General features: G+C 41.3%; 2 protein-coding genes across 2 annotated transcripts; one reads left to right on the top strand and one right to left on the bottom strand.

Moving 5' to 3' along the window:
* Positions 1-805: 805 nt before the first annotated feature.
* On the bottom strand, positions 806-4,686 carry GDF9 (growth differentiation factor 9). The gene is made up of 2 exons (XM_009285943.1): positions 4,257-4,686; positions 806-1,758 (listed from the first exon to the last, which is right to left on the bottom strand). Exons 1-2 carry the CDS (start codon positions 4,684-4,686, stop codon positions 806-808), a joined length of 1,383 nt encoding a protein of 460 aa, XP_009284218.1.
* A 5,500-nt stretch (positions 4,687-10,186) lies between these two features.
* LOC109279673 lies at positions 10,187-13,060 on the top strand. Its single transcript, XM_019473806.1, is given in 6 exon segments — positions 10,187-10,278; positions 12,143-12,176; positions 12,320-12,391; positions 12,578-12,663; positions 12,665-12,723; positions 12,726-13,060. Coding segments are annotated over 6 exon segments (678 nt in total).
* The last annotated feature ends 415 nt before the right edge of the window (positions 13,061-13,475 follow it).

Here is a 13,475-nt window from a genome sequence, read left to right as displayed (position 1 = left end):
ACAGCATCAACCATTTCTTCGTAATTCAGAGGCAAGTGGCAGTGTGGTTCCACGTGTAGAATCCTGTGCCCTCACCCCACAAACAGCTTGTGATCTGTTCTTGAACTAGATCAAGCATGTCTGTTCTTAACAGCTCACCAGCAAGCTGGTGCTGGGTCTTACTCAAATAGTTCAGTGATTTCAGTTTTTACAAGTTACCACACAGCTGTCCTTAAATTCTTTCCACCCATGGTTGAAAAAGCCCAAAGAGTGCAACAGAAAAAAAAAACCCACCACCTTGTAACTTTTTACAGAACTATAAGGAAGTGTTGTCTTCTTGTCTGGGGGAAACTGGAAACGCGCTAGGGAAAGAACGAAAAACTGAGAAAGTAACTTTAATATTAAAGATTTTCCTCTCCCTAGACACTTGCTGGAGATGTCACGCAAAAGATTTCTTTATCTAGAGGAAGACTAGCAGGCATTGAATGTAAGTGGTATGCATGATAGGCATTTATTTCTTTTTTTAAATCTGTAACAAAACAGCTTAAAATAGACGTGGTAGTTGAAACCTTTTCCACATTTTAAATGCAAAATTATTCCAATAAAAAGATATTATTTACATTTAATTTCACATTCCAGAAAGGCTGAGTGGCTACAAAAATAAGTGCTATGATGTAAACATCTTCTACTAACTCTGTGCTAAATCCTAACCGGTTTTATAGAGCTATTAGAATTACAAACACGCTATTCGGTTGATTATAGCTACAGATACTTTGAAAGTGCAAAAATACCCAAACCCAGAGTAAAACCAGTTAGGGTTCACCCACTACCGACAAGTGCACTTGGTAGCTATCATATCTTCATACTCTTTGTAGACTATGGAGCCATCGGGCTCTATGGTTAGGACGCTCAGTGGGCTGTATTCGGCAGGAACACAGGAGGGCTTCGGAACAGATGAGTCCAGTTTCTCGTATATTATGTTCTGTACCATTGTGTGTACAGGAGAGCCGTAACGATGCCCGACGACCCTTGGGCAGTCGCCTTTGCAATACTGAGGGCTGTACCTGTGTGGTGCTATTATCCATTTGTCCCATTTTAGTTGGCTAAAACTTAGGCGGAAGTTGTGAAGCTCACACTCGTTTTGAGGGAACAGAAATTGTTTGAAATATTCGCTCAAATTATAAGGTGGAGTGGCTGGCGCTTCTTTCAGATTCTCATCTCTTCGCCGCCGAGAGGCCCTTTTACCCTGTGGCTTCCCTTCTCCTTTGTCACCCGTAGGTTCAACAAGCAGACTGTTCCTTTGCCTGGGCCGCGCTGGGTTTTTCCTTCTGTGTCTAAGTGAGTTCCACCTGTGATAAGCTTGCTCACTGGTATCATTCAGATAAAGAAGAAGAGAAGGGGGAACCAGTGCCACATTAATGGGATTTTCCAGTTTAGTGTTCTGTTGTGGATCACCCACCAGACAAGTGAAGTTCACAGCCATATGAATATTCCTCCTCTTAGTAGCAATTAGAGGCTGGAGAAAAGAAGTCACATCAATCTCAACCCACTTGCGTTTTCTAACTTCAAAGTGCAGGCTAAAAGCTATAGAGTGTGAAAAGCTGGGACATACTTGGCTAGAAAAATCATGCTCCTTAACAGATAAATGGCACATGCATGTAATGGAAGAAGAAATGGGAACTGATGTGTCGAAAGAATAGAGCAAGACAGACTTGAGTAAGTGCTCTAGAGCAGTAACACGATCCAGGTTGAAGAGTAAATCCACCGAGTGAACGTCTCCTGAGAAGGGAAACAAAATCTTGTAGTTAGTGCATCTTAATTTTCCACCTAGACATAAATACTGTTATGTAGTGGATAAGTAGAAATAATTCAGCAGCAGAAGAAACCAATTTAGATGCCCTCCCTTACTTTTATTATATGGAATTTCTACTTTGGTCAGGGACATAAGATTTAACAGTTAAGAAATGACAACAAAACCAAGAAAACCTACAATTTTAAGAGGTATTAGGATTATCTTAATTTTCCACCTAGACATAAATACTGTTATGTAGTGGATAAGTAGAAATAATTCAGCAGCAGAAGAAACCAATTTAGATGCCCTCCCTTACTTTTATTATATGGAATTTCTACTTTGGTCAGGGACATAAGATTTAACAGTTAAGAAATGACAACAAAACCAAGAAAACCTACAATTTTAAGAGGTATTAGGATTCATTGAAAAAAACAAGAGGAAGTTAGCAGTTGTCTTTTTGTTGATATGTGGAAGAAGAAATGGGAACTGATGTGTCGAAAGAATAGAGCAAGACAGACTTGAGTAAGTGCTCTAGAGCAGTAACACGATCCAGGTTGAAGAGTAAATCCACCGAGTGAACGTCTCCTGAGAAGGGAAACAAAATCTTGTAGTTAGTGCATCTTAATTTTCCACCTAGACATAAATACTGTTATGTAGTGGATAAGTAGAAATAATTCAGCAGCAGAAGAAACCAATTTAGATGCCCTCCCTTACTTTTATTATATGGAATTTCTACTTTGGTCAGGGACATAAGATTTAACAGTTAAGAAATGACAACAAAACCAAGAAAACCTACAATTTTAAGAGGTATTAGGATTCATTTCATTGAAAAAAAAAACAAGAGGAAGTTAGCAGTTGTCTTTTCAGTGTTGATATGGGGAAACAAGAACCAGACACTCCAGATTATACAAGCCATGAAATGAAATAGCTAAAAAGTTTTCAAGTTAATGCTTTCAGAGCTTTTTAGCATTAACTCTAGTTATTCTTCCTACGCATGTATTTTCTCCTATTTAAATCTCTTGACCAGCAGCTGCCAGCAAGTCTGAGTAATAGCAAGGCAGAAATTTAGTTATTAGCACATCTTAAAAAAATTATCATTCTTTCATGAGTGTCACTTTGCTTTTCTTTTATGAAACAGAAACCAGAGCTTCCAAGTTATTCTGAATGCACATTTCTGTCTCATTCACCCCTGCTGTTAAGATACACTACTCCTCTCTTTTCCCCCGATGTTAAGAATTTTTCTGGCATTCTTTGAATTTGCTCCAATTTCCATCTTATTTTGAGATTGATGAACCCATTTCCTGGCCTGTTTTCCAGATGTAGGCATAGCATGTGTTTAATATATCGGGGTTTTTACTACTCACCACTGTATTTTTTTCTGTAAATTAGAAATTGTTCATTTTTGATCACACAAATGCATTAAGTGATCTTTTCAAACTCACATAGGCCAAAAAATCAGAAATTGGATGAGGGCTCTGTAGACCTTGATAAACTTTTATTTCCTATATTAATAAATTTTTCTACAATCATGAATTTGAATAGCCTCAATAATTGTAGGAAGTTGGTTCAGATTTGGGCTGCTACTTTAATTATTACTACATTTAGGATATGTAATCATGAGATTAACTGTTAATTGTGAGTATATTTCTGAATCGGTAGATTATACTATGCCAGGAAATTTTCGTCATAAACTTTTTATTTTTCCATAGTGAATACTTCTTAACTGAACCTCAATCTCAAAGTGCTGTTACTGTGCACAAGTATGATGTTTGTGTTTCAGGTTATGTGTCTTTCTAAGTGAACAAATCCAAGTCAGGAGAACTCAGATCACTTGTCAGCAGTCGCATAAGTATAATAAAAGGCCAAGGATTTCTAGCTGCTGTTGCTGTGACCAGCCCGCGTTGAAGAAAACTATGCAAGCATGGTAAGTTAGAGAGTGCCCAGACATCCTAGTTTTTCAGTCCTGAGCCTGATTAACAAGTAGTTCTCTTCACTTAGGGATATTCACACATTTGGGTCATGATTCTTCCCTAGCAAACATACAAGGCAAGGGAAAAGTCATCTTGCAATGGGATTCTGGCAGTTTGTTACAAGTCTCATTACAGTGCTGTTTTTTACAGCCTTGAAAAAAGCAGAACCGAGATGGGCAGTAGAAGGAAACGTGATGCCTGTTACACCTAACCATTTTTTCCACTTTTCTTAGTTTACTTAGAACTGATTGTAGAGTTTTCTCTGACTCATAATAAGATGAGTCAGCCTGAAACATCAGTGTCATCTTGAACACAGTACCATTTGTGTGGCAGTTCCCAAACTGTGGGGAAGTCTATGTGTAATGCCATTCAAGGAGAAGTAGGCTATGAAAAACTCCTACAGTTTAAGAGAAGAGCCATCAGGATTAAAAAGATATTTTTATATTATGCTGCAAGCACAGAACACATGGAAAACCCCCGCTTAACCTTTGCGGCTCAGGTCACCCCACACCTACCTTTCATTAGGTCCCTGTGGCGGTGCTTGCATTCCGAACACGGAGTGAAAAGTCGAACAGTGTTATAGAGGTGGCTTTTGTTAGCCTTTGGGATTCCCTCCTTGGTAGCAGACATCTTATATAGCCTCTTCATGTACCGAAGGGCTCTGGAGTCTGGCTGTAGCCTGGGGGCCTCGCTTTCCCAGTTCTGGTGTCCCTGGTCAGACAGCACCTTGAGAAGGGGAGGCAGGAGGGCATATCCACGTCTCACACCTTTTGGCAGCCGTAACAATGGATTTAGCTCACTGGCATTGTCCTCAGGAGCTACCAAGAACCCAGAGGTCTTGTCAGAGACTACACGACCCCTGGAGTGGGGGGAACACTGGATGCTAGAAGAAAGCCAGTGAAGACAGCAATAGAAACAAACACAAATTCTCCAAGTACTCTCCATGCTCTTTAGGGTTGCAGCCAAAAAAATGCCTCCCCTAAAATATTCAAGGAAAAAAAGAGTACCTGAGCCCGATCCTTTATATATGTTGCAGCTGAGGAATGGGAGGGAGGTTTCTTTCTGATTAGAAACCAAAGAGAAAGATCTGCAGCTGGCCGCTGAAACCACATGCTTGTTTGCATTTAGGCTAGAGCCTTTGCCCATGAAAGCATATTATAAACAAAATCCTTACTCTGATAGTTAACCTTTTTCACATGGTAAATTACAAAACAAGAGTGAGTGCCAGCCTCCAGAGGGAGCTGGGGAGACACGTTAGTATCGGCGAGTCTAACTAAATCCATGTTTATTTGCAGAAATATATATAAAGCTAAATATTATTGCTCTTAGCAATGATAAGCTAATAAAAAAAGAAACTGTTTGTCATTTTCTGTTAACGTATTTCTCACATTTCACTTCTCTGTAGACCGTAATATCCACCTGAGAGAGAGGTAACTGTGACTGTATACCATCAGATTCGTTTTCATTCCAGCATGTATTTATCTCCAGTCTGAGGTGAGGCATCCAAAAGCAGCGTACTTTTACAGTCAGTATCAGCCATCTGTGGAGTGTGCTCCAAAAGACTCCAAATGGAGTAATATTGATTGCATCGGAAATATTCAGAAAGTCTTGTAGCTGCACATAACTAAAGTAGTGGGTTTTAGTTTTATTTAGTTAGGAAAATACAGGGGAAAAAAATCCGTTTTCAAGACAGTTGTTTTTAGTTAGAGCTATGTTATCAATAATCTAGTGAAATGTCACCCATAATCTAACTTTCACATTTTAAGGCTTCTGAGTAAGGACTGCGTGTTCGGAGCGTGTTTAATTAACTTACAAAAATGTCAGTCTGGCATTCTTTGATTTGGAGTGGAAGGTTAATTCAGATAACAACCTATAATGTGAAACAATATAACCTTTTCAGCTAGATTTCTTAAAGCTGATTTGATTATGATAAGAGGGGGATACTGTCACTTCTAAGGTCAGCTATGTTTAAACTGTTTTGAATAAGGTGATCTATTCTTTGATTCATTTTAAAAATATATCCTTCAGTCAGGCATGCTTGCACCAAACAAGCTCATCTGCTCCCTCCCTTGTGGGTTTGAATTAGTCCCACTTCACATTATTTTCAAACAAATGTAACTACTTTTTCTGCTGTTCCATGATAACTTGAGCTGCCCTTTAACCCTACCCTCTTCCACAAACCAAATGTGCATTCCCGCTCTCTCCTTTGCACTGATTTTTGATGTTATCAGATCTTGTAGTGGGTCCAGTCAGGGAGCTGAAATGGTAGGAAAATAATCCAACAAAAAGTGAATATTTGCTTTACCTTAACCGAAACCACTGGACAAGCTGAGAACAATTAAGCCTATCTTGAATAATTCAGGGCTCAACAGGACATGAGTGGTACTTCTGGATCCTAAAAGCATAGCAAATCCTTAACTGTTATTCTGTATGGTGAGTGGCAAAATAATCTTACATCTTTTTATATACACACTGCATTCAAGAGGGTATTCTTAAACATGTAGCTTTTGAAAAATTTACTTAAGTAGACTGAAAAGTTCATGAAACAGGTGAAAGGACATGGAGATTTGTAACTGTAGATTTAAACATAGCCCTGACCAGATATATTCCGCTCTTTTGCATAGTCTAGTGGCGTGATCGTAAAACTCATCACATTTATTAGCTGTCTTGTTGGAAATCTAAGCAGAGAAGTCAAAGTCCAAATATATCTGACTTGAACCGATACATCAGGCACCTTCGCTGACTGTAATGACAGGGAGAAACCTCATGCAAACTGCCTCGTGCTCTGTTGGCCAAGGCTGGGAGCTGCTGTAGTGATGGCTGGGAGGCCATTCTGATCTCGTGGTCACGCGTAATGCTGATTAGCTTCCTGTGATGCTCTGGGGTAGAAGGAGGTTAGATCTTGTTTATTTTCCTTCGTCCTGGTGTCTGACTGGGTGGACTTGGCAGTGCTAGGTTTACAGTTGGAGTCGATGATCTTAAAGGTCTTTTCCAATCTAAATGATGCTATGATTCTATGATTCTAGATGCTGTGGAGGCTTTCAAAGGATCTTAGAGCTAAGTTTTCACATTTTTAGTAACTGGTTGGTCTAGACCTGTGGAAATGTTTAATAGGTCAGTTGATTTGACTATGGCATGTTGAGTACTAGACCCTTTAGAAAATGTGATCATTTTCAGTGCATAAATAGGAGCTGAAATGCTCTGAGAGTAGCTATAGGAATGCAGAGATTCTTAATATTACTGAAGCCTGAGAGTCTTCCCATGAATGTATTTATAACTTTAGGCAGTTCTTGAGCAGCTCCTAATAAACTGGACTTCCTTTGCTCTGCAGTAGCCTATAATAAAGAGGGAGAAAACTGAAGTTTATGTTGCCGTTCATTTTTTCCTCTGAAACCCAGTTCCCCTGAACAGATTGCTGATCCAGCACAGCCACACCAATCCCTATGCGCAGAGCTGAAGCCTAGTGACTTGCAGGGGAGTCAGGAGCTGGGGGAGGGAATGAAAGAGGAAAGAGAGGGCCCCGTAAGCCACACTCACTGCCAAAGCCAGTTTCTCATCCAAACTGTGCCTTTTTACTGGACTTCAGGTTTCTCAATGCTTGGACACATTTGCTGAGGAGTTATAAATTGCAGTTATATTTGAGTGAAGATTCTGGCATACCTACACTTGTAGGTAGTTGCAAATACATGTACACAAGCATTTAAGATATTAAAGACTTGTTTAGTAAAACACAACGTCCAAGGAGATTAGTTTCATCATATCTTTTTAAAATCCAGACCATTATTAGATTGTTTGATAGTCTCATGTTTTATATATCTTAAATATTTATTCTCTCTATTATTAATCATTAGATTGTTGCAGCAGAAACTGTATTTTCCTTTTTTCCCCTGGGAAACACTGAGTGTACTACCACAAACTAATAATATTTTTTAAATTTCTATAAACCAGAGCTGAATAATGTGTAGCTTTGCCCTGTAGCTAGATAATGACGTACGTTTGTTTCCACGAGGGAGCAAAAGCATTAATCACAGGTATAGCTGTTATGCCCCGATAAACACAGTGTTTTCATTTTGGCTCACTGAGCTGATTCAGTGGACTTTGAAATACAAGCAGTATCAGGTGCTGTCTGCAGGACCCATTAATAACACTGCAGAAACTTAGCTAACTGCCCGTGCAGAGTAACAGCTGAGTTACGTGTCTGCTATACAGATGTGAGCTGTAGCAATTTCTAACAATTTAAAAAGAAGAAACATTTCCTGTTACTTCTAATAGCTTCTTCCTGCCATAAACCAAAAAGATCAAACAAATTATTTTAAGGAAGCAGTGCATATATACATGTCATTTTTTGACAAGACAGAATCAGAGCTAAAAAGGTATGTACCACTGATTTTATGACAACAGTGCAAAACAGAGATTTTTTTTATCGCTGCTGATAGCAGCCTATGCTCAGGTCAGCCCATTTTTATCTCCTTGACGATAATATCAGCAATCCCTGAAATTGATGATAGCCAGAAGATTGGGCTCCATTTGCCTCTCTGTTCCTAACTGTCTTCTTGTACCTGATCGTTACAGCAGTCTCCATAGTCTGTGTAGTCATACCTGCCATTTGAGCTGTTTTTCACAGACACAGTGGATGAGATTTTCCCCGTTTATCACATTTGTAATTGTCCCATGGAAGACTTATTTTCCCAGCTGAAAGGTCAGCCACCTTGAAGAGCTTGGAAAAGAACTGAAATGTCCTAGACATAGACATAAGCTGTGGCACTGATGGATAGTTCACGAATTCCTTTTTTCTTGCAGACTACTTCTCCTACTACCTATGCAGCTTTGCATGTATCATTTGTTTTCTTTATGTTTTAATTTACTATCACTTTATTATAATTATCTATAGAACCTAGAAATTTCCCTAATGGACCGTGAGCCCACTTTCCTGTGTGCTGCATAAATACGGACTAAACTGCCCAGAGAGTTTGTAATCTAAATATAGGACAAGAGAAGGGACTTAGCATACGAACAGTTATCTTGTATTTGTCGGCATCATAGAAAAGCAGTTTTAGGGATTTAAAGAAGATTATACGAGAGCATTGCTGTTGTTTGCATCAGGGGCAGCATGGAGATCTTGTTTGAAAACGTAACGGGTGAACAATGGAAGCCGGCCCCATGAGAGGGAGTCGGCAGAGTACACTGGTATGTCCCTTACCTTATAGGGGTGCTCTGAGGATGAATATATTAAACATTACGAACCATTCAAGCACTAGGATAATGCTAGTTTTGTAAGGACCTAAAATAGATATACACAGCTAGGCACACAGCCACGATTGTGACTGCATCTCAAATATTGTTTGGTGTCTGCAGGATATTGCTGTAAGAGGTAGGTAAGAAGCCAGCAGCAGTGATGATGTACTTGAGAGAGATGGTGAAACACTGTGGTTTTTTCTCCAGTAATCAGGTTTTAGAACCTAAAATAATGCAAAACTTACAAGTTATAATTGTCTCAGTTCCTCAGGCAAGGGAAAAACCTGTATGAGGAGGATATGCCCAAGAGGGCCTGTTCCTTTGTTTACATGCCTACCGAGGTCCCCAAAGCATCAGGATGAGGAAAGATCATTCCCTGGTGGTTGACTGCAGTGAGGAAGGTGAGAAGGGGAAGGAGATGAGCTTTGTGGTGTACCTGGCAGCAAGGAGCGCTCAGAAGAGAAATGCCCCTCCTCCCGGGGTGTCTCCCCCTTTCTCTATACCTGAAGACAACTGGACTCTGAACTGCACCCTGTGTAGTGGTGTCGGCTGCTGCAAAGGCAGTGGCTGGCTGGCTCGGGGGGCTGGGGCAAGACGGGTCACCCACCCCTTTGTTTTCATAATTGCCATCTGTGGCCTCTTTCTGCCTTAGCTAAAAAAGACTGCCTTCGACTATATCCTTGTAGAGCTAAGGGGACCAGGCATATGCTGTGGATTTATCCAGTGGCATAATAATATGTTTTATTCTCCTGCCAAGGGCACAGCAGTGAGTCAACCAAAAAGAAAAAAAACATTGCCTCGGCCTCTGACTGCTTCACTAAGGCATCCATGTCTAAAGTACTGGATTCCCGCTTTACAAGAATTATATTATAATAGTGCCTAAAGTTAATGTATATCATAGCTACACTTCCATTGTTCACAATAGGTATCTATTCTTTGTTGCTAAGAGATCTAGCTATAGATGATCCAATAGTCAGTTTAGTTCTTCTACATAGAGTTTCTAGATTTATGAAAATAAATTCTAGATTTATGGAAGTATCCTTTTACTAAACATTTTAGTGTCTCATGCATTCTATATTGGATTAGGATATTCTGACCAAAAGTGAAACTCATCTCTGGTTTATTGTACTATTTATATGTCAATAAAAATAAGTAACTCCTTCAAGTGTTACAAAACATTAGCTGATAGGTGAAACAGCTTGGCCTGAGTATGGAGTTTGCTGTACAAAGATACAGCGATGAAGATGAACATAATGGCTTCTTAGAGGATGCAGAGGAAGGTAGTGCCAAGCTGGAATCGTGGTGCGTTTCAGAGCTCCTGCTGCCATTCCTTTGGGCATGTTACCTTCCTGTTATCTTAGGTGGCGTTGCTGTAAACTGACCGTGTAATAACATGGAGGAGAAGTGACCTTGCGGACACTTTGTACAACTAGAATTAATAAATGTTCCTGACAGGGTAATCAGTTGGTTCATTTAGTACATGAGTTTAGCGGCTTAATGGGCAGCAGTGTGAGAAAAGTTTTACTTCATCCTGTTGTGAAAACAAATGATTAGCAAAGAGCAACCTGACAGCCTCACTCAGCCACTGAAAATGAGCCCCGTTTTTCCTTTGCTGCTGGGCTGCTGGTGGCCATTTGGATATTGGTGTGGTATCTTTGTCAAACCTCTTCAGTTTTACTGACGTGAGGGTACATGCTTCTGGAGTGCTTTCTTAGAGCTCTTCTGTATCAAGAGTTTGATTTACAACTCATTCACACATTACTTTTCATCATCCGTGTGATGATTGGGGAAGAATGTAGATATTCGGTGCTAAAGTACGGCACTCACAATTTTACCAGCTAAGCAAATACCACATGGAAAACTAGTAGGTTTCTCCTTGTTGTAATCAGATATTCTTTAAAAAAATAATGCGAGCTCATTCCCTGAAAAGAAACAACAGCTGCAGAAACCGGCTACCGTAGGTAGCAGAGCAAGGTTCCTGGCAGGGCCCTTCAGTAGAGGGACACCTCCATTTACATTAATTTCTAGGCTGCATGGCATCTAATAGGCATACAGCAAAAATATAAAAGGTGAGGTTTTGGTATGCACTGTCTGCAAAGCCTGAAATCTGTGACATTGACTTATTTCACGTACGTCTTTGAAAAGCCATTATAGGGAAAGTTTTGCGCACACTTACAAATATGACTGCCCATGTGGAACCTGGACGAGATAGTCTTTTAATGTAGTTACATTTTTATTGAAATAAAACTTCTGAAGTTAATGAAGGAACTGTCATTTGTTGGCAAGTGCTGTTTCTGTTACAGGGAGGTGCTGTACACGTATCCATAAAATGTGGCTTTCAGGCCAAGTTTCAGAATACATTTAATGCAGTTTGAGGGCTAGTGCTGTCAGGGGTGGGTTTTGCCTTTTCCTCCTTGCCTTTTGCCCTCGCCCTTGTGTTGGTGGAATAGTTTTCACCTGGTCTGTGAGCTGAAGGACTCCTTCCCCAGCTGCACGCTCAATATAAAGTCGTGGGGCAGCCCTGGATGTGCTTTTTGTTAAGGAAGAAGGTTGGAGACAGTGACCTGCTGCTTTTGAGAGCGTCTTATAGGTAGCTTAATTTAGGTATAATGTGAAGTTATACAATACTATAGTCAGGCACATTTTAGACACTATAGGTATTGAGAAAGATTCAGTGAAAAAAATGTAAATGAGTAGGTAGAACTTAGTTGGGTTTTTTGTTTGGTTTTTTTTCCGCCCTCCATAAACGTGCAGGCAGGATTGCAGGAGTTACCTCCTTTCCCTTTTTTTCAGAAGGGAGAAAGAAAATACTTGGAACCAACTATTTTAAAAACTAGGAAACTGGGGTCTTATATTGGATATTCTTCCTCTTGCCTTGATGTACTGGTGTGGAAAGCTGAGTTTGCTAAGCTTGTTACTATCACTTTCAGCTTTCCTGGTGTATTTTCCTGCCTGGCAAGCTCTTGTTTACAAGCTGGAGAGCAAAGAAAGCCCTGAAGAATAAAAATTGTGAAAAATGGAGAGTCTGCTGCTGTTACCTCAAACCTCGCCTGAGACAGCATACAGGGTAGGTAAATTGCTGTATACCAGATGTGATTTTTTTTTTTCCCCCCAGAAATGTTTTTATTGCTCCTAAATAAAATAACAGTTCTGGCCATTCTTGCAGTATCTCTGCCGTAGGGTTCAGTTGTGGCTATAAGGTAGGAATGGGGAAACTGTGTTCTTCATTTTGTTGGTCTTGTTTATTTTACACTACTATCAGATATGGTTAAGATGTGAGTCCTTATGTGACCCTTAGTGTGAGAAAAACGCTAAATTATAATTTAGTTTCTTAAAATTGCAGGAAAATAAGTTCCAGAATTACATTCTTTTCCAGTCTCTCTGTTCTCATGCTTCATATGTGGATATGCTCCTGGTAAGCGGCTATGTTTTAGGTTAGTGGTTGGACTCGATCTTAAGGGTCTCATCCAACCTCAGTGATTCCATCTGAGAAGGACTTGGGGGTACTGGTGGATGAAAAGCTGGACATGAGCCAGCAATGTGGGCTCGCAGCCCAGAAGGCCAAGCGTATCCTGGGCTGCACCAAAAGCAGCGTGGCCAGCAGGTCGAGGGAGGGGATTCTGCCCCTCTACTCTGCTCTGGTGAGACCCCACCTGGAGTACTGTGTCCAGCTCTGGAGCCCTCAGCATAAGAAAGACACGGACGTGTTGGAGCAGGTCCAGAGGAGGGCCACAAAAATGATCAGGGGATGGAACACCTCTCCTACGAAGAAAGGCTGGGAGAGTTGGGGTTGTTCAGCCTAGAGAAGAGAAGGCTTTGGGGAGACCTTCTTGCAGCCTGTCAGTACTTAAAGGGGGCTTATAAAAAAGATGGGGACAAACTTTTTAGCAGGGCCTGTTGCGACAGGACAAGGGGGAACGGCTTTAAACTAAAGGGGGGTAGATTGAGACTAGATATGAGGAAGAAATGTTTTACGCTGAGGGTGGTGAAGCACTGGCCCAGGTTGCCCAGAGAGGTGGTGGATGCCCCATCCCTGGAGACATTCCAGGTCAGGTTGGACGGGGCTCTGAGCAACCTGGTCTAGTTGAAGATGTCCCTGCCCAGGGCAGGGGGGTTGGACTAGATGGCCTTTAGAGGTCCCTTCCAACCCAACCTGTTCTACGATTCTATCCTGCGAGCCGTTCCTGTGCCTCGAAGAGCTCGGCTGGCAGTGAAATCTCGACCGCTGCTGTGCTTTGTGGGGAGGCGGGCTGCGCTTCGTCCTGCCCCGCGTCTGCGGGGTTTTCCCTCCCTTTGCATAAGGAGATGCGGTTCGGAGAAATGCTTCTCCCCTGACGCCAGGGTTTCGGGTTCATTATCCTGACCCCACCTCCGTGCCTCCCCCTGGGCAGGGCCCTGCCCGGTACCTTCGCGGGCTACAAGTAGCTCCGGCAGCAGCGGGGACCGGGGGAGAGCCCTGTCCCTTCCCGAGCTGGGGAGGAATGCCCCGGCTGGCCTGC

This window comes from Aptenodytes forsteri, unplaced genomic scaffold, assembly GCF_000699145.1.
Source record: "Aptenodytes forsteri isolate BGI_AS27 unplaced genomic scaffold, ASM69914v1 Scaffold54, whole genome shotgun sequence".
In the NCBI taxonomy this organism is placed as follows: domain Eukaryota; kingdom Metazoa; phylum Chordata; class Aves; order Sphenisciformes; family Spheniscidae; genus Aptenodytes; species Aptenodytes forsteri.
The sequence above is the reverse complement of the archived record's forward strand: the minus strand, read 5'-3'. Positions and strand labels throughout refer to the sequence as shown.